The sequence below is a fragment of the Bombus fervidus genome, chromosome 11 (assembly GCF_041682495.2).
Source record: "Bombus fervidus isolate BK054 chromosome 11, iyBomFerv1, whole genome shotgun sequence".
In the NCBI taxonomy this organism is placed as follows: domain Eukaryota; kingdom Metazoa; phylum Arthropoda; class Insecta; order Hymenoptera; family Apidae; genus Bombus; species Bombus fervidus.
This window is the reverse complement of record NC_091527.1, coordinates 10,565,978-10,593,272: the sequence shown is the minus strand read 5'-3', so window position 1 is coordinate 10,593,272 and position 27,295 is coordinate 10,565,978. Positions and strand designations below refer to the sequence as shown.

At 36.9% G+C, this 27,295-nt stretch overlaps 1 protein-coding gene across 4 annotated transcripts; it reads left to right on the top strand.

Moving 5' to 3' along the window:
* On the top strand, nt 1-26,385 carry LOC139992046 (angiogenic factor with G patch and FHA domains 1). 4 transcript variants are annotated; one of them, XM_072012550.1, is made up of 9 exons: nt 1-141; nt 765-964; nt 1,040-1,276; nt 1,353-1,511; nt 1,589-1,664; nt 2,111-2,271; nt 2,368-2,810; nt 3,027-3,126; nt 25,728-26,385. In XM_072012550.1, exons 2-9 carry the CDS (start codon nt 782-784, stop codon nt 25,875-25,877), a joined length of 1,509 nt encoding a protein of 502 aa, XP_071868651.1. In that variant the 5' UTR covers nt 1-141; nt 765-781; the 3' UTR covers nt 25,878-26,385. The 4 variants fall into 4 exon arrangements, with proteins under 4 accessions (XP_071868651.1, XP_071868648.1, XP_071868650.1 ...); XM_072012547.1 differs by lacking the exon at nt 1,589-1,664 and adding an exon at nt 1,710-1,866 and having other exon boundaries at nt 2-141; XM_072012549.1 differs by lacking the exons at nt 1-141; nt 1,589-1,664 and adding exons at nt 142-252; nt 1,710-1,866.
* The last annotated feature ends 910 nt before the right edge of the window (nt 26,386-27,295 follow it).

Here is a 27,295-nt window from a genome sequence, read left to right as displayed (position 1 = left end):
GATGGCAGAATAATCACACTAGGAACTTATTCATTTATTTATGTTAGATATATAATCTAAAGTTAATATACTTTCTCTGGAAAAGTTTCTTACGTTTGTTTTCATAAGAAAAGGGATACATATTTTAAAAAGGCGCGAAAGGTAAAGTATTACAGTATTTTAAATGTACAAGTAAAACTATGAATTGATCTCTGCTGACATAACTAAATTAGCACTACGAATTATAAGTTTGTTTATAGATACATAGAATATGTAGGTATTATGCTTTAATTGAAATTAAAGAATAAGATATATAGTAATTTGCGCGTAAATGTAAAACGAAAATGTGAAATAGAAATATTGTATTATAATATTGTATATACATGTCGTATAAATTTATTGTATGAATTTATAATTTATAATTTATAAGTTATAAGTTATAAGTTATAAATAATATTATATAAATATTATTTATATTGTTATAATGTTATATGTACTATTCTTATCTTTGTCTATACAATCGAAGTACAAGATCTTTGTTCTGTTTCATTTGTGAATTTGATTCTTGACATTATCTGGATTAGAGGTTATATATCAAGTCTAGCGTGTTTGTTTATAAGTTGTTGAAGAACATCAAAATTCAAATTTTTTGTAGAGTTTATTATTCATATGTTTTATCAAAAATTGTTGTTATTTTACATTATGTTTTAAACTACTATTAAACATTTCTTTAATTTAATAGAAATTTAAAATTCAAATAATAAATTCTATTTTATTGGTTTCAGCATATAAAGCAAACAGAATGATAGAAAATAACATATCTAGTGAAAGTGATGAAGGAGAAATAAAATCAGATTTTGAAGCGGATTTCCAAGAAGAACTACATAATTTTCCCCATATTTTAAGATTTATTCAAAGAATGCGTGATCACATTAAAAAACAAAACAAAAAGATTGCCAAATTACGAAATAAACTCAGTGAACATGTGAGAACTACGTTTCTTAAATATAGTTTTTCTGTTATTTCTTATGTCTTATTTTATACTTTTATCTGCTCATAGAAAAGTAAAAAATTAATGGAAAAGAAAACCTTAATTGACTATGGAACACAAACGAATCCATTAGAATATGAAAAAGAATCATGTCAGGATTGGAATGTTAATAACGATAAAACATCAACTAGTATTATACAACAAGTTAAAGAAGTAGCTGAGTCTGCTTTGTTGCAAACTGGTTTTGTCTATGAAGAAACTTCTGGTTTATATTATGATTACAACAGTGGATATTATTATGATGCAGTAAGTATGTATGCAATAACAATATTAAATTTTCATTGATAATCCTTATATGTTATAAAAAAAAAAACTGTTTTAGAAACAGGGTTTATATTATGATGGTAATACAGGTACATATTACTATTATGATGAAACTAGTGGAACATATCAATTCCATAGTCAAGCACAAGTAACTGTGAATGAAGCAGCTGCACATGTGAAAAGCAAGAAGGAGCAAAAAATTAGAAAGACAACCAAGGTTGGAGTTTAAATTATTATTGTTACGTACCACATTTCTAAAGAAAATCGATCATATACAAGCATTTTTTATTCCAGGTTTCAGATGACATACATGAATTAATAAATGGCCTTTCAAACATATCAATTGAAAAATACAGGCGTCAAGCACTAGGTAATTATCCTATGCTCTTAATATGCACACATGTCTCTCTTGTAGGATGAGGGGAAAAAACGCAAACTTGCGGAAAGAGAAGAACAGTCGGAAGATGAACTTGAGGAGGGTGAATGTTCAAGCAATGATAGTGACAGCAATTCTAATGACATTACTCCAGAATTATGTACTAGTAGTGACAGTGACCATGAGGAAGATCAAGGTTTATTTTTAATTATTTTGCACAAAAATAAACAAATTTTATTAACTAATGATTCATGGATTTTAATTTTCTTTTTTTGATTACATATATAATTTCTATTAGTTACATTTCAGTTATATAATTAATTGCAATTACAATATAATTAATAGAATAGATTTACGTTTGCAAATAATACTTGGAATATTTTACAAATGGAAGTACATTCATTAACTTTTCGTTGCAACGATTTGATTTTTTATTTCAGATTTAGCGAAAATCTATCCCCCATGCATGAGAATCATAGTTAAGGAAACCAATTTATCAAAATTAAAAATTGGGAGTCTCTTTTTTGTTGCATATACTGGTGGTTCAATTGGTCGTGAAGGTGATCATTCTGTAGTAATACCAGATATAAATATAAGTAAAGTAAGTTAAAAAGATTTTGAAGTTAACAACAACAGTTTCTTTACGTATAAAATATTATTTGTATAAGATATTAAGTAAAAAACTTCGATGTTTCAGCATCATGCCCGCATTTTATATAATGAAGATAAAAAAATATACGAAGTCATTGATTTAGGATCAAGAAATGGCACGTTCTTGAATGGTAAAAGATTGTCTGTGGCTAAGCAAGAATCTGAACCTCATGAAGTTTCACATGGTTCGATTATACAAGTTAGTACTACGAAATTGTTGTGTCACATTCATAATGGAAATGAAACATGTGGCCACTGTGAGCCAGGACTCGTTCAGCAAAGCATTAACGCAGAAGAGAACAAAGCTTCTAAAAAAGACCAACACAAACAAGAATTGAGACGGCTGAAGCATAAGTTTGGCGTAGAAAAAGATAATGTCGCAAGTGCTAGTCAATTAGCATTGGGGTACCAAGACAGAGCGCAAAATCGAAGACAGTGCATCGGTTCTTTGAATCATCATGCTAAAACACAACAAAGTTCAATGGATATGTAAGTAATTTATTTGTTATATTATGCTTTAAAACAATTGCAGTTAAGTAATTCAAATATATTTCAAACATGTTATCAGTGTTTTATTTTATTTTTTCATTTCTTTCTAATTCCAGATTTTTATTACTTCTTGTTTATTTTGTGAATCTTCTCATGCAGTATTTTCATTTACATACATTTCATTTATTACGTATTTGTTATGTATTTTATTTACAGATCTATAGCAAAAGACAACAGGGGATTTAAACTGTTATCAAAGATGGGCTGGTCTGAGGGACAATCCTTAGGGAAGGAAAGAGATGGACCAACTGAACCGGTAAGTTTCTTCCTTACAAATTTTGTATTTATTCTAACATGTGATTTTTTTACAATGATATATTATACAGTATAAATGTACCAATATTTTAAATGATAATACTTACATTTATAAACATATAAATTATAGCATCATGAAAGATAATAGGGATTTTAATAATACCTATGTATTATTATGTCATTTTATATTGGATTTTGTTGGAATTAATATATATGTAACTTATGTTAAACGAATAATACACGAATAGTTATGTTCCGTATCAAAACGTTAATGTAATTCATAAAATAAGAATTTATGACTATTTTAAATGTTTCAAATATTTTGTCGCTTTATTATGTTATACATTAACGAAAAGAATTTTGTCCCAATGTAAAAAAAATTCATTTCTTTTAATGGGATACGTAATTTTAAGATATTTAATCGTTTAAATATAACAGAATTTGATTCGTTTGCAGTAAGAAAAGAAAAAGCATTCATAAGTTTAATCATTTCTTTTTAAGTATATCCTAAATATTACATTGAAAATAATTGTATACTTTACAATAAAATAGTTATCTTTTTTCGCAAGTAAAGGTATAATTATTATGGTACAATTCTACTTAATTATTCACATGTGAGAAAATAATAGATTAGTTAATTAGATTAATAATTAGTTAATAGATTAGTAATTAGTTAATTACTATTTTACAATTACAATCGAAAAATTCAGCTTCGACAAACTTTTCGTAACAATTAATTTCGAAGTAAATTGAGTTCATCCTTCTATCGCAAACTATACAATATATTCTCCACATTCTCTAAAGATCAATATCTAACGATAAGTCAAAGTTGGAATATTTAGACAAGATCGCAACATCTAAATAAGACAGAGTACGTCAATTTTCGCTATTTTCTTGGATTTTTCCCTCTTTGTGCACCCTACAAATTTAAATCATATTATACAAAATCAAATAGATTGCAAGCATATTTCTAATACAACATGACAGTTGCTTCTCGACTCGAGCAATTCAAAATTTCCAAAATTCTCCTTTAAAAACAGAGTGGCGTCAATCCGAAGACTGACATCTCTCTTGCAGTATGTTCTAAAGTGTCCGCGTCAAATGTCTCGTCTTCATAGCTCTCAGAAACGGCTTTCCAGACGCCAGATGCCAACGGTATGTAAACGTCGACAGAGAATGTCGTTCTCAGCGCGCGTATTAGCGCCGTCGCGATGCCAATGACGTCAATCGGCAATTGCGATACGTTTCTCATTTCACCTTTCTGTCGGCCTGTAGCATCAAGCCAAACGTGGTGTAGCACGTGTGTCCAGTGCAAAAGGTGCATAGAAACGTCGGCCGCTTAGCCATTCATTAACCGAACGGGGTCGTGTCGCTGCAATTCGCAATCCGGCCTCGTTCGCCTTTTTCAGGCGAAGCGACGCGACGTGACACGCTAAAAACTGTGGGCTTCCGTTACTGTTGCTCACCCCCTGCGAGTCTTTTCTGTTGCTCTACTGCTTCCACACCATCGTCACCATTACCATCACCACCCCCTGACTGACCCGTCCGATACACCGTACGATACCAATACACGTGCATCGTATATACGTGTAATACAGACATGGAAGATAGCGTGTGCAAAAGCCAGACAGCAAGCAGGTTCTGGCTGCTGGTGGTGCTGCTTACTCGTCCGGCCGCATCGCGTTTCGACGGCGACGAAACGAGCGCCGACGGTACGAGCAGAGCATTCATATGATAACGAGCGTAACTCTGCGAGACATGAAACGGAATAGTAGAGGGGATCGTCGCGAGGGGCAGAGACGAAAACGGGAGCAACAGAGAGCGAGAGGGAGCGACAGAAGAGGTGTCCCCGGGTAATGAATGCAAATGTATTGAAATCCAAATCATTATTTTGTCTAGACGCATCGTATGCTCTATTGCACGCTCTGAGCTTAAGGAGAGGGGACGAGGAAAGGCACATAGCGCGTTCCTCCACAGGGGTGGATTAAGGGAGAAAGGAAACCGAGGGAGATGGAGACCGTTGTTTTCTCTCGTCTCTGTGTACCTTGACGCGTGTCTGCTAAATTTGCTTGTACACCTTTATCCTCCTTGATGTCCGACAACCTCCAGTAAATTTATCCGTGTGATGGTCTTCCCTCTCGTTGCAATCCTCGTTCCTCCATGGACGACGATTCCTCTTCTACACTGTGTTTTTTGCTCGTAAAACACCGTTTGACTTTTGCTATTGTTGCACGATCCACGATGCATACCATGCCTTATGTAGAGACCGAGAGAAGAGTCGGTGCTTCTTTCTACGAGTCTTTAATGAGTATGAAATAATTAATATATTTTCATGTATCAGTTGTTTCTGTCCTTGTATAATGCAGGAAGCAATTTTACGGATGGTAAATGTACGTGTTTTATGGAAATTTGTGATAAAAGTAAGTCGATTCGAGATACTACGGAAATTTCTTCTTCTTCTCTTCGAGTTATTGTAATTTTGTTTCAAAGGGAAATGGTACAGTTTCGAGCGTACATATATTACGCGATTTAATTGTATACGTATAACTAGCTTTCAAGCAATTAAAGATACGTTAAGATCGCGTGATTTTAAGGGAGAAATATGATTTATGGCTTTATAATTTCGCGAAGATTATTATGATCTATCTTGGGCATGAGATCGCGTGATTTATTTGCGCATATGTATTTCGTTGCACATTTAAAAACGCACTTAATAAGTTGTTTCCTTGTTAAACATTTTTCGTTTAAAATTATGCATCTATTAATAAAACTATGTTAATTGCTATACAGTACATTGACTATTCATAAACACAGGTTTCACTTGTTTAGTTATGCTCATAAAGATATAAATTTGCATAAATTATATTATATTACGCATTTATGTGTCACTATAAGAAAATATCAATATTATATCTCACAGATTATACTGACAAGTATACATCTTATTTAACGATGAGACGAAATTCCAAATAAAATTGAAATCAAATTCACAACTACGTAATACCGCGTTCGTTCTCTTCGTCTAGCCGCTTTACATCGCAATCAGTTGTTACAATTTTATATCGACTATCCCCGTTTTTACGTTGCGTACCTATTTCTGCAGGTTCTCTTTGTCGAACCTATATGACCTACATCGTAAACTGGAAACACGTTCACGGTCGTAGAAAGGGGTGAAAAGGTAGGAGAAGGAAGAGAGAGACGGTTAGCTCTTGGAGGGTGAATCCGCGTGTTCGCTCCGAAAGTTCGTAAACCAGACATTGTAAAGTTCTCGAATAGCGATTGACAGTAAACCACGAGCATGCGATAAAGTATAAAATTGTCCCGCGCTATGAAAGTGCCTTTAACAGGTGTAGGTGGATGCGTGTCCTATCTGACCGAATGAAATCTCGGTAGGTTCGTTTATTTGAGTGCCTTTACTCGCGCAAGGTAAGGCGAGTACTTACTTTTTATTATTGGCTCGCGTAAAAGAGTCGATCCCTAACAAGAGACACTTGAGATAACAGGTCAATGCAAGTTTTATTAGCGTGCTGCTTTGACGTAGAAGGCTGTTGCTTCGGTAACGTGGAGTTAAGAATTAGAATAGAGGACTCGGTTTTTATTCTGCTTACTTTACAAATGTCTTCAGTTGTATGAAGTAACGTGTTCTTTTGAAACTTTGATATTTATACGTTGCAGGTTATTGAAATTAAGGAAATTTTTAATGCAGATATATATAGAATATTTGAGAGGTGTATTTAAGTTCATTTAAGATTACTTAAGGTCCATTTTCGTCGTATTATCTAGATTTTGTATGTCCAAAAAAAGATGGGACTTTGTTATAATAGATCGTATTAACAATCGAAATTTAAAATATTATTAGATTGTTGTTTCAAACATTTAATTTTCTTCATTTGGATTATACCGTGTCGCTTATAAATAATGCAATATAAGCTTCCAATTTATTGGGACCGTATTATACAACGTATTGGGATTGTAAAGTTGAACCGACTTGTAACGTCGATCGTTAAACAATTGCAACTGAAACGCAATAGATGTAACGTGTTACAATTCGCTTCTATATGAGGCAGCCTTAAAGTGCATCCGGAAACTGCAACAATTTCATTTTATGGACTTTCGCGTATACCGGCTGTTGCGAGCCATTTCACGGTTACAGCGTGAATATCCACGGTAGTGCCTTTTACGATTTACATTCATTTCCATATTGCATTTCCTCGCCCTTTACAGTACCAGTGAGGAAAAACCTGATTGATTAATGACGTAATAAATAATCCAACGTAGTCTCGCAAAGGAATGAGGCTCGTGGTGCTTCCATAAAATCTTTCATTGGAAGAGCTTTCTACGATTTCTCTTTGAGAAGCATAATATTGCACGCGCGTTTGAAATTAAAAAAGTTTTGTATCGAGACTGTGCATCAAGGAATTGGTTTTTATTATTTTGTCAGTTATATCATTTATCATCTTAATTTTTCAAATACGCTTAACTAGCAAAAAGCAACATAGTTTGATATCCATCGATATTTCTCCTGTGTCAGTGTTTCTTATATCTTGTACTTTCGTACATGAATAATTGCAGTACAAATCTCGATAAAATAAATTGATTTGGTGATATTCGTGGGTTTCGTACGAAAATCACCCTTAGTCGCAACTAATTTTGACCTGCCATGTCGAAAGCAACTTTCTAAACGTGATCCAAAGATTCAGATCTTACGACGATGGTGCAATAATACGTGTCATTGATTAATTACGTTTCCTGACTGAAAATTCATAGATTTTTGTCTTTTTATAATTCAAAGGAAATGTACACAACCTGTCTGACAAGTAGCGAGGTTGCCAATATATTAATTCCAATGGAATTCCGAATTCCATTCCTGAGGATGTTTGGAAAAATCATGCATTTTATTCAAAGTATCTTTCTTAGAGATCGATACCACTCCGAATATGGATACTTTGACATTATTTCCAATAGATAAATTCATGGGAGCAAGTCGTTTGATTTTTAGAAATTCAACGTTAATTGCGTATTTGGGCAACGAAATTGAGAAATATATAAAAGGAGAATTTGACTTTTGAGAGCCTCGAATATCTTCTCGTTCATCCCCTTCATCTCACGTTTCTCCGATTCGCTTTCAACTTTCGTCTTTTCCCGGGATAATTGACGGCGCGTCCGAATCGAGAGTGTTTTGATTCGCGCCAGATCCAGCAGCGAGGAGAAAAAAGGAGAACCGGATAAAAGTGAATCGTAGGTCTTGACTCGCGACTCTCCCGGTCTCCTGTTTGTCCGCCAAAACCTGTTGCTGGCGTCCTCCTCCTGCTCGTTTCGCTGCCTTGTGCGCGCCTTCTATTCATCCACCGGTCCCTTTTTCTTCTGGCGAAAGTAAAAATAGTGGTAAGAGAAGAAAAAGGCACACGGGGCAGAATGCACGAAGTTCGTGCGTTGAACGAAGACGTAAAGGTCGGGCCAGGAAAAAGGAGTAGAAGGGAGGAAGAGAGGCCGAGATAGAGGGAGAAAGAGAAGAGAAGAGAGAAGGAGAGAGAGAGGGTTCTGAGCGGAAGTTGTACACCAAGTGTACGTGTGCAGTCCTGCCGCAGGTGGTACGACGGAACGCAAGGTCGTTTCGATATTATGTAATGCAAAGAGGCAGGAGAGTGCAAGGATACGGAGAGGATCAGCTCTCGACCTCCCTCGGTTGCCCCGGAGGGAACCCATTGTCTTTGGAATTCGGGACAACGTTGGGAGATCATCGTCGAAAACTGAGAAAAAAACCCTTCCTCCCGGCTACATCCAGCGTTTGCCTCTTCCAACCCGCAACTTTCTTTATCCGTAGGGCTTTGATTTTAATGCTTGCATGACGTACCGGAGAAGGTTACAGGAATTCTGGCGTTCGGGGCAGTATTTTAGAAGGACTTTTTCAGTCAATGTTTTGACTAATTTTTTTTAAATCGGGTTGTACGGTCTTTATGTTTTAGAGTGGCAATGCGATTTTGATCCTATCTTCGAATGATACTTTTAGTCTATTTACGTTCTACAGTACAATCTATATTCCAATACCTATAAATCAATCTGTTTATCAATTACTCACGAGGTGCCTTTTAACGATTTGCAAATCGTTTTATGCTCCATGTTTTTGCGCGTTTATCATATCGTTCATCGATCCATGTCCATTCAAGTAAATATCTGCGTGTCCAAGTATCCATGTCCATATAATACAATGGCTTCTCTTTTGTGACGTCGTCGTCGTCGTCGTCGATACAGCTTCGTCGGTCACGGCTGAACGATACAAAGTTATGCGAAAAAATGTGCAATCTTTATCTACGATCTTCGTTCATTGCCATGCCGGTTTATGCAGATATGCCGATTTTTGCCGGTTCTGATCGACCAGCTTGCTTCCACGGTACCGGTGGATTCGCATCTCCATGCTCGAACGATCCTTAAGGGCTCTCTACCCGCAACTTCTTTGGAAAGGGTATCCCCTCGTCCTCTTCACGCTCGTTCACTCACTGGAAATTTTCGTTCACGCATTCGGACACTTTCATTACACCGGCTAATAAACCCTCAGAGCGTGATAGCCTGATGTGCCGGATAAAGCGGCCGTGGAGCCTTCCGCGCGATTATAAGTCACAATCGTGAGCAATTAATACATCAGCCACCATAGATTAAGAGTTCAGCCGTGGCATTATGTTATATTACCGGTTATGGCAAAGATCAACGGTGATAAATTCTCATTGTGTTCCGCTAATGCGATTTTCCATTCGCCACTTTTTTTGACGGCTTTTCTAATCTCTTTACGATAGGATGTTATTTTACTCTTTTTACAACGCCTGCTTTGGAGTAATATGTGCACTGGAAAGAGTTTTCTTAGGCTAAGTGGACGTTAATATATATTGAAACGAAGGGTTGAATAACTGTAGAGAAACGAGTATATTATATACATATAGTTCTATGAGATAAATTGATATCCTAGTTAAAACTGTAGAAATAAATTAAAGTCGTATTGATAAAATTGAAAAATGCACATAATATGTAAAAATACATAAAATAGGGCGTAACTTTGGAATCGACTTTTGCTTGTTAGAATTTCTTCGAAATTTGACCTACGAGAAAGACACTGAATCGATGATTATTAGCGAAAGGTGAAAAGGTGAAAAAAGGGAACAGTTTTATAATCTTGTCTCGAAATGTAGGCATCTCGAGGGAATGGTATACGAGAAAGGACGAACGAAAGACCCAACGCCAGTCACTTAGTGAAATTTATTCGTCGATCTGTGTCCACTCTGTAAATTATGAAAATTACAGGACAAAATTTTTAACGCTCTTCCTTAACTTTAATTCTATATACTTGTGCCTATAAAGTTACTTCGGTACCACTTTTAACGGGTTCATAATTGCGCCCTTTTATATATGCTGTTCCTGGGCGTGTACCGCGCCATATATCTACTGCATTCTTTATATAAACTGGTTTTATTTATTTCGGATCGTTAACATTAAGTATTAACCGAGCCTATTATTTAGCTATCGCTGGCTTTATGCGAGATTTGTCGTGATTATAAATTTAAATCAAAAAGCAACATTTTACGATCGTTATATACACACTGTCGTGATATTTGTTTATAAGTGGTCATTTAGAGCTACTTTAAAAGGAATTTTTATACAATTTATTGGTATTTGATTTACATTGAGACAGAAAATTGCCGATGTCTATCGTGATCGCGGTAAATGAAACATGTAAATTAAATAACATTATCGTACAAGTTTCCATAATATTCCTCTCGGTAATGTGAGTTTCTTAGAAGCACTAATTAAATTTGATGCTAAAATATCTGTGTTTACTTTTTCATATCGGTTTATTACATGCATATTATTATTTATGCAGGACAAATCTATGAAACTTGTGGTAAATAAATATAAATACAACTGTGTATTAGTTTAATAGAATTCTATTTCTGATTTCTTCGATTAGTCCGGTAAAATTTGTATTATATTGTTTTAATTATACTAAACGAATACTAAAATTAAAAAGTTACAAAGTTATATTCTCACGGTTTCTCTAACATAACGCTGAAAATATAAATAAATAATCGAGGAAAAGAAATACTATTACGACTTGTTAGTTGCTCATTAGTATTCATATACAATTTATATCTTAATTATCGACTTATCTATGTATCTAGTATATCAGTTTGAAAGCAACAACGAATAAATATTAAAGTGCAAAGTGCTTACACTAAAAAACTTCTACTCCTTTTAATTGCAAGATCTCATCTAGTAAACATCATGCACACTTCGAATTGAATTAATATCAAAGAAGATAAAATCGGTAAACATAGAATGTTGGCCAATTACCTTGAGAATTTTATCAATGAAGAAAGAATCGATTATTCGAGTCTTGATAGATTATAACTACAGTGATGTGCAAAAGTCTCCGACCAGATGAACTGTTTACTTTGTATCTCGAAAGTGATATCCAAAAAAATTTTAGAATTTTTTAGTATTGAGTATAAGATCGTTATAAAACGGTACTTATATTTATATTAAATATAAGTTAAAATTCTTTAAAATATCACTTTTAAAATATAAAATGAAAAATTTATTTAGCCAACAGTTTTTACACATCACTATATATTTCATATGTAAAAATGAGAAATGAGAGGATGACAAAGGACAAATATCTATGAAATTGAATTTAGTTTTATGAAATTTGATTACGGTAGACACATTTAACCTGTGCCTGAACACTTCTCTCAAACATAAAGTATCCTTGGCATGCGAGCCTACTTGCATACGCCTGAATACGCGTGAGCCGATGGGATTTTTTATCCGCACACTCATTGCGTACTAATTTATGCATATACCAAGGTATGACATCATCAAAATCAATCTTCCGCTAAACTAGTGTTGATTGAATGACCACTCTAGCAAGACCGAAGTTATAGATTCATATTTCATCGTACATAGAAAAGGCGTAAGGCGTTTCGTGATAATTATAGCCATGACATGGAAGCTTGATGTGGATTCTGTAGTCGTGGTTGCTTTATGAACTTCTTTATTAATCATTGTTAATTTCTGCTACCGAAGAATGATGTTCAAGCTTGACATATTCGGAAAATCAATTATTTATTTCAACATGTAGAATATCGACTGCTTCCTACATACAATATAGGGGTAAGTCTGGTTTCATACAAAAATCTGTCTAACCTACCCAGGTTAAAACATCGTTTGCATTTCTGTGAATCCTACCTCGTAAGAAGGATCTCGTCAGACTATCATAGTTCGGTCCACGTGGCTCCATCGTATAGCCATTGGAGAGCAGCAGGAGCCAGATCGGTTCCTCCTCTCTAAATTAAATCCCGCTTCCGACGTGCGTCAGTCAGACGTCGAAATTTTCAAAGTCACTGACGAAGCATTCCTTAATCTCCTTGGGGCGAGTCTTCCCCTCGGCAGTTGCACGATCTACCTCCCTCCCTCCATTTCTCTCTCTCTCTCTCTCTCTCTCTCTCTCTCTCTCTCTCTCTCTCTCTGGCAATACGGGCTAATTCTCCGGGGACAGCATGAATGCGTGTTTCACCGTGTGTCAGTTCAACGTGGGCGGCAGGGCAACAGAGGAGCGAGGAGGAGGAATGGAGGAAGGGAGAGGGTCTGTCCTTCTTTGCGCGCGTTGTTTTGTAACGCGAAGAGGGAATGCTAGGAAGGACTGACTATAGAGTGAATGGAGAACGCATAGGATTTATGGTACGCTAACGGATTGGGAGAACGGAACGGAACTGGAAGAAAGAGGGAGATAGAGCGAATGGGCAAAGAGACAGACAGATGCTGGGAGACTAAGAGAAAGAGGTGGTGGCGAGGACGACAAGGAGGAAGATAAAAAGGGAGGAGAAAGGAAAAAGGGCAAAGAGAGAAGTTGTAGCGGTGCGTTTCGTAAGGGGCGCGGGAGGCAACAGGTGGGAACCCACTGTCACAAATAAATCCAACACAAACGCCGCTGCCGTCTAGACGGCGATCTGCTGACTAACCATGGGTACCAGATTATCGCGCCGCTTACTTTCTCCTTCCTTCTCTCTCTATCCCTCTCTCTCTGTCGTTTTTTCTCTCTTCTCTACCCCTTCACCTCTCTTCTTTTCTTTTTCTCGGCTTTTGTTTCTCTTTTTACTTCTCTGTGTGTGTACCTCTGAGACAGTAGGCGATGAAGGAAGAGCGAAAATGAGAGAGAAAAACTTTCTGCGGATGATGGTGCATGAACGGACCAGAGAACGTAAGTACATACGGAGAATAGCGATAGCAAGAGAAGAGAGAAGCGTGAGAAAGATAAGAAACCCGGGTAGATAGAGGCAGGCAGAGACGACTCGTACGCACGACAGGATCAGAGATTGTGCAGGTGTCGTTACACACGCTCCCGAGCGTAAACGCGCTTGCACGTAACGCGCCGTTGCGGAGATAGGTGCACCGCTTGGCATGCGGGTGCACCGTCAGATTGGCCAGCCATCGGTGTCCGCACGTTGCAGCCATAGCGCCACAGATTGCCTGTTTACTCGACAGAATCTCTTTTCCCCATTGCCTCTGACAGATACCCGCATATTCGATTGCTCGCGAGTCCGCGCAAATGGTCCGACGTTTTATTAGCTTTTGTTTTGTTCTCGCTTTCGTGATTTTTCATGGTCTTATACTTTTTACGCTTTCGGCTTTCCGCCAGGATTCTAGTGGCATTCTGAGCGCTGTTCAGTTAGAATTCTGAAATTAAGTAGATCGTGGTTGTCTGATTAGTTCGATGATGTTGCATGGAATATGTTTATTCGAGTATTTCTTAATAAAAATGGAGTTGTTTGCTTAACATCGTGTTACTAATAAATTTACTATGTATATCCGACTGTATATTCTGTATATTGGACAGGTAACCAGTAACCGTCCTAATATTTATGACCGGTCCTGTATTATATTTTCGACTGTTTTTAACTATATAGAAACTTTTCAATCGAGAATTAAATATACTAGAAGATTTATAGCTCAATTTAACTATTTCGCGTATGATTCGTATAACTTAAACATTTCCTGGTTATTGTACTTATTTGAATTCACAGCAGATATCAGAAAGGAGTTTTCCATCTAGACGTGCATCGAATCTGTGCTCGCTACGTGAACGCAATGCAGCCCTAAGTGCTTGTGAAATGAAGGGGATCGTATCGCGTTATAATGCAATATTCTCACGTTGCAAATATTTTAATCGGAGTACTGGAACGATACTGTCGAATGAAACATTCATTACGTTCTGTGAATGGATTATGCCGTGTAGTTCAACGTATTTCCGTTGCAGAACGAAAGTAACCTAACGTAGCAAGAATAAAACATTGATAATGTTTCCGCCACAGATAGACTAAATTTCAATATTTTTATTAAATATTTTCTCATAATTATGTATAATTATATACAAATATTTTGATAGATCATGAAATAATAAAAATTTTAAGCAAATAGTTATGTCATAGGTCTGGTGATAAATAAAATTCACAGTTTCTATTATATGAGATATAGATATATAAATTAAAGTAGAATATTATAAAATTGAGCGATTTAACTCGAATTTGTGTATCATCTACGAGCCAACGATACCAATTAAAGTTCATTCTACTTACACTATATAATACAAACATACATTATATACCAAGGATCAAACTATAGAATCTAATCTATCTAAATAACAGAATGATTAATCAAAGTCGATCAAAAATTGTTTGAAACGATTCTTTGGTAAGAATCCATTGGATAACGATTCGTGAAGGAAGAAGTCGAGTAGTTCGAGGAGTAGTATGCAGTCAGGATAAAAACCGTGAGCTGCCGGAGATTAGCGAAAAATGTGGCGGTAAAAAGCGAGTAATAGGCGAGTTGACCGTGGCAGAGTCCGAGAACGGATCCGGCCATGGAGCACGATACCCCAGGGAGACACGTAGAGACGGAACGAAATTAACCGGAGCTCAGCCAGGAGGAACCGGACGCGAGCGCATAATGCTGTGCACACAGGAGGGCCGCACACGTGCGCGCATAACCACGTCGTCAGTTTAACAGTCTGTCCAACTGTGTGTACATCCACGTGTCTACGTGTATACGTGTATACGCGACGGTAATACGTCCGTATGTCGGCTGTCCGTAACGTTAGCCAGGCTAGGAATCCGGCAGCCAGAAGCGGTCGATCGGTCTAGACGAGGTGTGCGTCCATGCCGCCGACACACAGGCGTACATTGTCCGAACAATCGACCAGGCCCGACATACAAATATGTACAACGAGAGATCTATTAATTACAACCAGCAGCAGCCGGCTCTGACTCGTATCGACGAGCGCAAACCGACCGTTCTCGGCGAATCCCGTGGAACGGGACGCAACCAGACAGCCCAGAAAGAACATAATTATTGCGCACGATCGGAAGTCCCTTTGGCTCCTTTTGATGAAATAATTGGTTAAATGATTAAACGTTGCGACGTTTGCTGAAAGCAATTAAAGAGTGCGTTTTATTAGCGGCCGTTTAAGCGCTTTGACCGAGGCTCGATTGGCCACTAAACAGAATGTTATTTAATTCGCGCTCTTCACTTTCTTTCCCGCAGTGTGTCAACTAAACGTTGAGGCTGTATTCGATAGATTAATCGGAGGATTAAGCCTTATTGGTGGTAGATTGTTTCTCCTTTCGTTTTTCTTTTTTTCTTTTTTTTTTTTTTTCATTTGGTGAATGAGTAAGAAATATATTTGAAATGGTATTTGTAGTGGGTACAAATTAGTAGATGGGAAATGCGCGGTTTATCCGGATTTCCGTTCATCCGGATCAGACGTGGTCCCATTACATCGCGGATATGAGCTTCCACTGCACATGCAACATGCAATAGGTTTAACGAGCTTCCGTAGCTATATGAAATGCACAGATGATTCTATTTTCAAGCAAAAACACTGAAATAACAAATGTCATAACCTTTAGGGATATTCGATAATGGATGGTAACATCTAAAGTTAGAAATTATATCTTATTATATCAACTTATATTATTTATTACATACTATATCAAATTCTTATTAAATAAAACCATTGCTATTATAAATAATTTAACTACTACTCATTCATATCTTCTTATATATACTTACAACTTCCATCCTATCAAAAATAAATTCACATAGATTCAAATGTCGTGTACATTCTCCAATAGACCACACAAGTTAAACGACGGATTTCCCGATATTACTGTTATCTCGTATCTTTTATATCAACAAGCAACCTGAACTACACCATGCCCAATACCCATCATGCATCTGTTTTCTTCGCCGAAGAACATCTCCACAAATTAGCTTGCCGTCAACGTATCCACCTCCCAGAAGGGGTGACGTTAAACGACGTGTACCCGTCGGTGCTTTCCATCGCGCGGGTGATCGTCGCGATCAATCAGATCGGAGGATCGGAAAAAAAGGAGCTGCCCCCGCTCTCGGTGCGAGGTCTGCCGCCGCCGCGATTATTCGCTGGCTAGATACGTTGTTGAAACGCCGTCTCGTCGGAGGTGCATATCCTAGTGGTAGTCGAAGTAGAAGCGACGTATCGCCCGCACACACCGCACGCGATAGGTCGGTCCTCCTATCGCCGCCAGACGGCTTCCGTCTGGGTAAACACACCGACGTGGCGAGCAGCTTGGCTGGCAGGGCTTACCGACTACCTAGGGACATCCATCACAGGATTATCGCGCGACCATGCTCGCGCGCGCGGTCAGGACGTGCGGCCTCTCCTCTGTGTCTGCTCTCCATAAAGCCGCCAAAGCGTGCATGTGCAAGCGGACCGCATGTAAGACTACGTCTGCTCGCCTGTCTGTACGTCGCCTCGACGATTCATCGACGTGTACGCATTAAACGAGCCTGGAATTGATTGATAAAGTAGTCGAAGAGTGGCTGAAAGAAAAAAAGAAAAAGAACATAGGGTGGAACGGGGGTGAACTGATATAAGGTGAAGAGATAAAGGGAATTGGGCTGGACAGAATAAAGATGTGATTGAATGTTCAGATCGAGGGAGAAAAGAAGCGAAGGGATGTTTTTCCACTTCTGTGTCTTGTAATCTGACACAAATTTTGTTGTACTGTTAATTGTTATTGATTATATTATTGCAATTGAGGAATTTAAATTCAGTTATCAGGAATTTTAGGAATTTAAGTTGAGAAATGATGTTCGATGGTCACAAGAAGTATTTGTATACCATTGTGTTTATTATTGCATTTATGTAGTAGTTAATTAAGTAAATTTTGTGTTATTTAATAGTTCTTTCATATGATCCTCAAAATTCGATACTATGAAATGTCGAGTTAATGAAAACACTGAAAATACAAAAAGACGCTTCATTGAGAAGCAAGGGTGTGTATAAGTACCTTTTGTAACTACTGTAAGTAGAATAAAGAAGAAGGGAAACAATTATATTTTAGATATAGTGGTGTTAGAAGATGTATTGGAGATAATAGGTAGTTTCATAATTCATGAATGAAATTCTATGAGAACGAAGAGGAAGACATAAATAAAGAAGGAAACGCAATAGTAGAAAATTGGCTGACCACTGTCGTCTGAATCTACTGCGTAACTGGTACGAATTAAACTAGACTCATTGTCGTCTGAATTATAAGTCTGCTATCATAAAAATCGAAGAAAGGCAAGAATAAAGCAAATATAAGGTACAAATATATTTATGAACTACTAACAATCATTAAAAAATTCCAAATATACGTACCTGTATATTTAATTTCGTATTCGCAAGAAATGATAAAGCAGAAATACTTCAGTCTTTTTATAAATATTTTAGACCGACAATAGCTTATTAAGATTAACTAAAAATCATTTTTCTGAACTAAATATAATTGATAGTATTCCATTAAAAAGTTTCTTTTATATTGAATACCTCTGCACCTTTTTTACCTTGTTCTATCTTCATAATATAATAGAAGGAAGAAGTAAAATAGGTAACAAAAAAATAAGCAAAAAGTGCAACGTAACAGAATAGATAACGGATGTAGAGTGAACAAGAAAAAAGGAAGAGTAATGAGGAATACGAAGGAGAGACGGAAGGAAAGAGAATAAAAAGGTAATAAGACAGGACATTGCAGTAACATCGTGTCGAGTTTGGTCAGGATGTGCGGCATCTCTGTGTCTGTCTGCTCTCCATAAAGCCGTCAAAGTGTATGTATACAAGCGTCTGAATGCCGCATGTAAGACTACGTCTGCCCATTTGTCTATATGCTTGTCTAGGACGGATGCACATGCATGTGTATGCATTCTGCGAACGAGACATATGAATGAACAAGCGACTGGCAACGATCTGTTGCCTCGTTTCACGAACGAAAGCTCCGGTCTGGTCGTTTGTTCTATGACATTAATTGTCTAGTTTAACATTTTTTTATGTATATCCCTCTGTGTTAAACTTATGTAGTATAAGAATTGCTAGCTTAAATCGTATAAAGCGATCCGTAAGATGGATTAAATTAAATAATTTTGTTCAAATATTTTACAAAATCATACTATATCACATTCCTAACATTTTTACTTTGGTATTCGTATTGTAATGAAACATTTTATTCATCTGTGTAATAATATTGGATATTTTAACTAATGTAACGCGTATAAAATTATATTAGTTAATTTAGGTTACCGTATAATAATCTAATCAATTTAGGTAATCGTAGTTAATTAACGATTAGAAATCTAGAAGGATAAGGCAGTTTAGAGTTCCATTGCGAATTTATAAAACAAATTACAATCGTTTAAAATTGTAACTGGATTATCGTTTATCGCAAAAGAATTGTAGAATAATTTCATCATTTAAATGAGTCTTGATTCAGAGGCGTGCATCGGTGTATGTTTTACGTAAATTCACACGTATACATAGAGGTAGAAGCGCGACGGGAAGCGGTGATGGTGACGAGGATGAAGGTACCTGCGCCTTAGTTTATCTAGTTTAGTCTAGCAAGTCCAGAGTCTATAGACGACCAAACACTAATTAATTCTGTGCAAACATGCCGCGGCTCAGCGACTAAGAGATCGTTGGCTCCGATGGCTGCGCAAGAACGTTCCTCCAAGAGTGGAGGATTCGTAGAGTTCCTGGAGTTTCATTTTGGACTTGCTTTCGAGTATTTACCAGGGGAAACGTTGACCGAAAGTAATTGGCCCACATTTTCCGAGTACAGGGCTTCCGCTCTTGCTGCTTTAAGTTATTTCAGTGCACGCTTCACGATCACCGTTGCTTTTAATTTGATCTACTAGAGAGGAGGAGAATGTTTTCTTATTTCTTTTGTAGGCAGAGCGCTCCTCTTCGAATTATTCTACAGAAAATAATTTTGGTAAAGCGATGTTTTGGTAATAACGATAAAAAATATAACAATTTAGTCGTAGAAGCTCTATTGTGGTATTTACGTGTTTTTATTTTGATGTGAATTATTCGTTATTATCTATCTTTATTTTTCTCCTGTAAAACTGTTTTACTAACGGACTAAGTACACAGTTGTTTAAATCTTTGCTAATATGAAAATAATTCGAAGTAATTGCTCTTTACTTATTAAACATTTTAAGCCTGTACCAATTATACAACTTCGTATTGCAAATTTTTGTAATATGCATATTGATATGATATTGGTGTTTAATGGGTTAAATGCACATACATTCATAATCTGCTTATGGCTCAGCAATTAGAAATGAAATACCCGAAACTCCAAGAGACTCGACAAAAGACACAAAATGATTCTTCAAATTACTATTCCCCAAATAACTTTCGACCATCTTCATCTTTTTACCATCTATTTTCCCAAAGCAATTTCCGAAAAGAACGACGTAATCACAGCATCGTTCTTTAAATCGAATCGCGCTGGCACGTCGTTCATTCAATCTTTGCTTCGACAGCTGCGTGTCAGAGAAATAGACTTTGTAGTAGAGAAAGAAAAGCGACATCCTTTGAAAGCCACCGAAGGAAAAGCGCGAAGAGATAGAGAGAGAGCGCGAGTCGCGACATTTATTTCTACAGGTAACACAGAGCGTCGCCTCCACCACCACCAATTCCATCGTCGACGCCTCTGGCAGACATAGTGGCGACGTTGTAAACGAGCAAAGTTTCGAACCCAATATGCTGTCTCCGCGCTCCGGAGAGCCCATATTCAACCTGTCAAGGTGCTTGGTGCACGTGCGTCCGCGTCTCGCTTCCCGGCATGCCAGACGGGCAAACCGGGACAAACTTTCGAACTGGCACAGACCGTCTGGCACCCTACCACCTACTGCCGGCGAACCCGCGAATTCTCAATATGTTATTGTACTAGCGGCACCGTTTTATCTGTGGATGCCTCTCCCAACTGGCAACGAATGAACGAACGACCGACTGTTGTCGGTGTCTGGCTCTTTCTCTCTTTCTCTCTCTCTCTCCCCCTCCCCCTCTCTCTCTGTCTGTGGCTCTAGCCTCGCAATTTTGCTTCCTCCTCGTCCCGAACCGGGTGGCCTGGAAGTTCAAAGGTGCATATGCACCACGCTGCGTCGATTCCGGCCGAGATGTCTCCTTTCTCTCGTTGGAAATCGTCGGCGCCGGTCGTGTATTGCACCGCTGCGCTGGTGGCCTGACTTCCTCACCGACACGGAAACCAGCGGAAACAGCCCTGGTCATCGGCGCGATCTTGCGCGATCGAATTTACACGCTCGGGAATGAAATTTACTTTCGAGCATTTGGATCGTATCGGTGAAATGCCATGCTTGAGAGATCGCAGAAAGGATTTATTCTTTTTTTTAAAGCACGAAATTTTGTGTAGAATATAAAATAGATATGGAAATGTAATTAATAATTTCTAACTGTCTGTCGTCTTTCGTCTTTTCGTACGATAATCGACATTTATTAAATGTTACGATCATTTCGTACGTCGGTATACTGTGGATTTGAGAGAGCATTTTTAAACGCTTTATCAGTGCTAGATATCGTAATAGAAGCTGTTATCTGTAATAGAATAGGAATTGAATAAGATTGCGGAAGGAAAACGCGTGGGTAGGAAAAATGGGTAACAGGCGTGAACATCATCGACGCGGCGACGAGTTTGCATCGTCTAATAGGAAATCACGGTACATTGCCTCCGCTCGCCTGTGTCATTCATCTAGCCAGCTTGGCCTATTTCCCTATTTTCCACCCTTTTAGTTCCCGCTTTGTCTCCGCGCATCAGTTTTCGCGTTTCGTTGCCAGGAGTTCCATGCTTTATTGTCTACTTTACAGCTCTTTTTGGAACAGACTACTATTATATATATATTTCCATAGCTAACGCTGAAGCCTCGGATAAGATCATCTTTCCGTTGCGTATATTTGAACAGAGTTACTAACGAATTATCGAAACGAATTATAGTAATTGTAACATAAAAAATTATAAAAAATTTAGAATTTAAAAAAGTTACAGATTAAAAAGTTTCTTTTTCCTACAAAAATTGAAGCATCTCAAGAATAGTTACAGAAATCAATTACGCAATATAAAGATTTAAAATCATGAAATCCGTAGAAAATTTAAAGTAGTTAAAATATACGTTTCTAATTAATATTTAATTATTATTCGATTGGAATTGGTTGAATTATTTCGAATCTCACGGCTGGTGTCGTCAGGACCTGGCTAAAGCAATGATTCACACAGATAAAACAAAGAGTTTTCTCATAAAGTAAGTATGATATCTGGGTCGCGACATTAGAGCAACGATCGATCGGACTCGATGGAAATAATTCAATGATCGAACATTGTTCGGTTCACTTGGCTGTCTATAGCTTATATTACGAGCCGCTTCTCCGTTCAGCCATCGATTTATGTCTGTCTGCATCGTACATAAGAAAACGGTCGCGCTGTTCCATCGTCCAACAGACATTTTTAATCCATTTTTAATAAGTAATCCGGGTATCATTGTCTCGACCATCTGTTCATCGTGAGCAGCTGTGATAAGTTTAGACTTGAACGATCGATGGTCCACGTATTATACTGTCTCTTCTTTAAAAGATCGAATCGAGAAGATTGCTCGTGTCTCATCTTGTCATCTTACAACGAGATCAGTAAGGAATTAATAACATTAAAAGTTCTAGTTTCTTTTTAGGAAGAAAAGATAGTGAGATACTTAATCGTAATAAAAATATTTAATAAGACAGAAAGATAATGCGATACTTTTGTTAACGCTATTTCTGTAATATATCGTAGTTAGATTTTGCATGTTCAAGTTTCATAATAAATAGAGAAAAATAAAAGTGTTTTAAGGATTTACTTATAACATACATAGTAAAATGTATATATAACATACATAGTAAAATACATAGTAACTACTCTCCTCTTATTTTGAACGTTTTATATTGACACATTTTCTAAAATATGTATAACTCTAAGGAGTTACACATACGAGATTGATTAAAATTCTATGAAAATGTTTAAATTATCCATATGTAAAAATTCTATAGATAGGTGTACTTTTAATAGGTAGTATGAATAATTATCCTCGGTCCAGTTGCGGCTTAATTATCGCTAATTAAATCTCGTCGTACCTGTCCGCTACAAAAGCAAATGCTTCATTAATTCATTCAGAGTCAACGTTGCGTTAACATATTATTCAGAATTTTTTTCAATCAGGTTGTATCAACGAATTTTGCCTTCTAACATCGTAATTATAAAAGAAAATATCATTGATTTACTTAATATTCTTATCATCGTTATTTCTTCATTCGCCTAGTTTCTACGATCTTACCAAGTTGCAAGAAATTAGCAAATAAATTACCTAAATTACATAAAAATTCGGCCGATCTTGAAAGTGAGTAAAAGAACGGAAACTAATGGTGCAAGATTATAGCAGGTGGACTCGTCTATCGGGAGTAATAAAAGGCACGCGACGCGGCGTTACATAAAGGTTAGGTAACCGTTCAAAATTCACCAGGCGATGACTCAACGATGAGCCAACAGAAAAACTAATTCCGTTCCGAGATAACATTTCGGGCCGGGGAGATTAATCATCTTCGTGACATAAATCAGGTAAAATATATATTCGCGATGGTTCCATTGGCTATGACGGAGGAGGGATGAAAAGAGATGGAGACGAAAGAGGAAAGATCGTCGTGGTGTTCGTCTTTTGCGAGCAGCGAGAGGAGAGAACGGACGAGCGAGCGCCAGTTATAATATATATAAGTGGTCTAGACAGGCCAGACGGATGCATCATCGCCATCATCGTCGAGCGAGAAAGCGAAACTCGAGTCGAGCCGTTTTGCTCCTGAACGTCTCGCGAGCTCGTCAATCGAGTAACGAGCGCTCATTTTACGCGCACGATAACGCGTCTGTCGCTCGATCATGATCCGTTCTCGTCTTTCCTCCGACGATCCTCCCTGTATACCTCCTTTTCGCGAATTTCTACTACCATCTTCGTCCTTTTCTTGCTTCCTTCGAGGAATCGAGTACGAGACACGATAGCGAGAATGGTACAAGCAGAAAATTTCCATAATAGAAATTCTTGGTGTTAAATGTTGGTTAAAGTATTGCAAGGATATGACATTTTTAATAGTTTGGAAAAGATAGATCGTGCGAATTAAATTTTTCTAGAAACTTTTCTGTATAAATAGCTTCAATAGAGCGAGGATTCAGGAATCCCATCCCCTTTTATATAAGATCGATGTTACATCTATTAGTAGAGTAGTAAATAAGTAACTGTTAAAAATCTTGGTGGTAAAATTGTCTATAAAGATAATCGTAACTAAAAATAATTACAACGACTCACAGGGAACACCTTGCAACCCCTTTGATACTCTTCCTTGATGATCGGTGAACTACAGTTTGAGAATCTGAATGGCGCATTGTTTTCTTGGAAAGTTTAATCAATTAATTAATGTTATAATTAATGATTTTGAAGAGTTGGTTACAAGTTTTTTCTTATGTATCACGTTTACGTAAGCTTGATTTTACACCGATTGGAAATTAATTCAACGTATGCTTTAAAAAAATTGATCAGCAATTAAAACGGTATTTTTGTGGTAAGAAAATCGTAAAAATCAATACAGCGACTGAGTATTTATCAAAGCCGTGTTAATTATTATATTTCACCATTTCTTAGTTTACCGTTTCTTTAATGAGCTATTTCTGCGACTTGGTGAATTCCACGTAGGCGAAAGTAAGAACACTCGACTCTGTTAAAGCCTAAAAACCATTCGTCTGTATTGCATTTTGCAGCTGCTTCAAACTTATAAACGAGGTTCTTTTAAGTTACAGCGAGTAGGCAAAGAAACTTTATGAAATGGATCTTGAGATTTTCCGAGGCGCTTGACTTTCTGTGAAACGACTCCGAGATTCCTTGTAATTTCTAGTGGTTAAGATTTAATACGATAAATTCAATTCCCATCGTTCTAAACTTTCCCTTTAGCGATTTTTAATTATTACTCCTTGATTCACTTATATAGTCGCTGTATAAATAGAAATCATAAATTCAATACAATTATACAAAAATTCTTATTATATTCATCAGATCAGTTTTCATTTCGAATACCAACCATTCTGAACCACCGTAAGAAATTTAACATGTTCCACTTTCTATCTAAAATTTTATCTATGTATATTCTCAATTAATAATTTGAAGCATTTTATTGGGATTTTAAAAGAGCTAGTGACTACCGTGAGCAAATAAATTTTTATTTCTCAGAAAAATGTACGAAAATGTTTGTCCCGACTGGAAAGACAAAAGATGCTCCTTCTAATGAAAGTGTATATATAGCAAATTTATCTTTATCTCTCTTGTTTATATTGTATCTCAAACTGACAAATTTTCCTCTGATACTTTTATCGTCTTTCTCTGGTCTTATTTTTCAATTTTATTATCATTTCATTCGTCTCCGGCTATGAGGCACTTTTCTTAGATATTTTTATCTTCAGCCAGATCGGACTTTGTTTTCGTGCTGAAATCCTTTCGTCGTATTTTCTTTCTACGCTCTTTCCATTCTTTCATTTTCGTCTCTTTTCCTTTCAACCAAGTAAGTCAAGTGTCGACGAAGCTAGATAGGGCCTCATTTACAAGCCAGACGGGGGAGGCCACTTGCCCTAAATACGCGTCAAGAGAGGGTATTCTGCCCAGTGGTTGCGACTCGAAACTTAAAATAACCCTTCCCTCGATAACACCCGTCGCCGAATAATCTTTCGTTTCTCCGTTCTTCGATCTCGTTTCTTCTTTATATTTATACTATAGAGATGGCGCGAATAAAGTATAGCAAACAATATACAATTAAGTAAATAGTCAGTTGTGTTTGGTGCTTAAATAAGTAGTAGAATCGACCTTTATAGTTTGATTAAACTTTACTTTCTTCCTAAACGTTTTATGATACATATATCGTAGACGGAAATTCAACGAACGTGGTGATATTTTGCATTACATAGAGGCTGTCCTTGTATCCTTAATATTAAAAAAATAGCCAGCAACTACAGTCAAACTACGTAAATAATCTATAGTATCCAACCGTAACGTCCGCTTACTATAATTAAACGATAGGATAAGGAAGAAGAAAAAAGTAAAAACGCATTTATGTAAAACAGCGTATGAAACATTATGTGGGAACAATTATCTGCTTATCTCGTATTCATTTACGTTCTTTGCTTGCAGGTACCTTTGACGAATAATCCGAGCAAAACCGGTCTCGGCGCAACCAGCGAATTTCCTACAATCGAGCTAGATTCTACGACGGAAAAGAAGCAGGCGTTGTGGCGAAAGACCCAGCAACGTTACAAAGAAATAACCGACCATGCGAAATAATTGCACCGTGAACGTTTGTCGGGAAAAACGCTTGATTTGCATTGCACGCGCTTTTTCATCGTCTGTCACGGTAAGCGAAGACAATTACGTTGGACCGTAAAAATTCTCATCACCGTCATATGAAATACGGAATTTCGAAAAATTCTAACGCTCATTGCTAGACGATTTTTGAATCGTATATACATAGAAAGGATATTTGGTGGATCGAATGCAAAATAGATACAAAAGTGTAAAGTATAAATAAGAATATGCCAGGTTTTTAATGTTATATATGAATTTTTCATATATCGGCTTATAATTTTCCTCTAGTATGAATTACAAATATTTTTGTAATAAAGGGTATTTCTCCTAATATGTTTGCGTGTGTTATGAGTTAGTGGTTATTGAAATATTATTAAAAATTGTCATGTTCCTGTTAGAATATGAGAAAATGATCTCAATTTAAGGATTAATATATATATAACAAGAATTATCAATTGTATTGGTTTTTCTATTTATTGATATCCGCTCCGTTATCATTATATTTTTATAATTAGATGACATATTGGAAATTTATTATTTCATATCTTCTAATCCTCTATCCTAATTTACTTTTTCATGATACTCCTTATTCTTCTCTTTTTGTAACAAATACGATAGCTACGTGTATCTTATATTCCCGTACCTGAATCCACCCTTCTTCTTTTCACAAACAATTTTAAAGACAATCTCTTAGTCTTCTATTAATACGTATTATGCAATCACCACTTGAGCTTTATCACATTGAAATTGGGAATCTCAATCTTGGAATTTTTTATAGACCATCTTTAGTACCAATTATCTTCTATGTACGTTTTCAGATTGGTTCCAAATTTTCCAATATAATCAGGATAATCGTAACAACGATAAGGGAATTTCAATGAGTTTCGTATACGATACATAATATATCTATTCTAAACAAATTTCTATGCTGAGTATCCGTATACTTTCGTAAGCCACTGTATCAACAATTTCAACAATTCAAAGTTTCCGTCAATCATACAACGGTCCTATTTTTTACCATCATTAAGCTGTTAATATCACCATGAAAAGTAACGAGGGAAACGATGGGGAACAGAGGAAATAATTGCATCTTGGATCGAAAACGCGTACGGATTCGTTGCAATTGAAGCAAAGAGAGTCTTAGACCGTTCATTTCATCCAAGACACGGTTCGTTTCTCTGGACACTCCGGTGCACCGGCGATATTTATAAAGCAAACTTCACGGTGCAAAGACCTCGGCGCAAGTGTACCGAGCCGAGCCGTAAGTTTAGGCCAAGCCCTTAACTCCTTCGGCACATCGTGCGGTTTTCATAATAAACTACTTCCAGCGACGCTCGATCTCCATTATTTTTACGGCGCGCCTCGTGGCCACGACGTTTGTCACGATTTCCAGGCGG

Bases quoted from the DNA above. Each gene is read 5' to 3' on its own strand.
- LOC139992046 (XM_072012547.1), top strand. From the start codon at position 782: ATGATAGAAAATAACATATCTAGTGAAAGTGATGAAGGAGAAATAAAA. The intron at 1,512-1,709 runs GTTGGAGTTTAA...TCTCTCTTGTAG, and splicing joins AAATTAGAAAGACAACCAAG to GATGAGGGGAAAAAACGCAA. The intron at 3,127-25,727 runs GTAAGTTTCTTC...CTTTGCTTGCAG, and splicing joins GAGATGGACCAACTGAACCG to GTACCTTTGACGAATAATCC.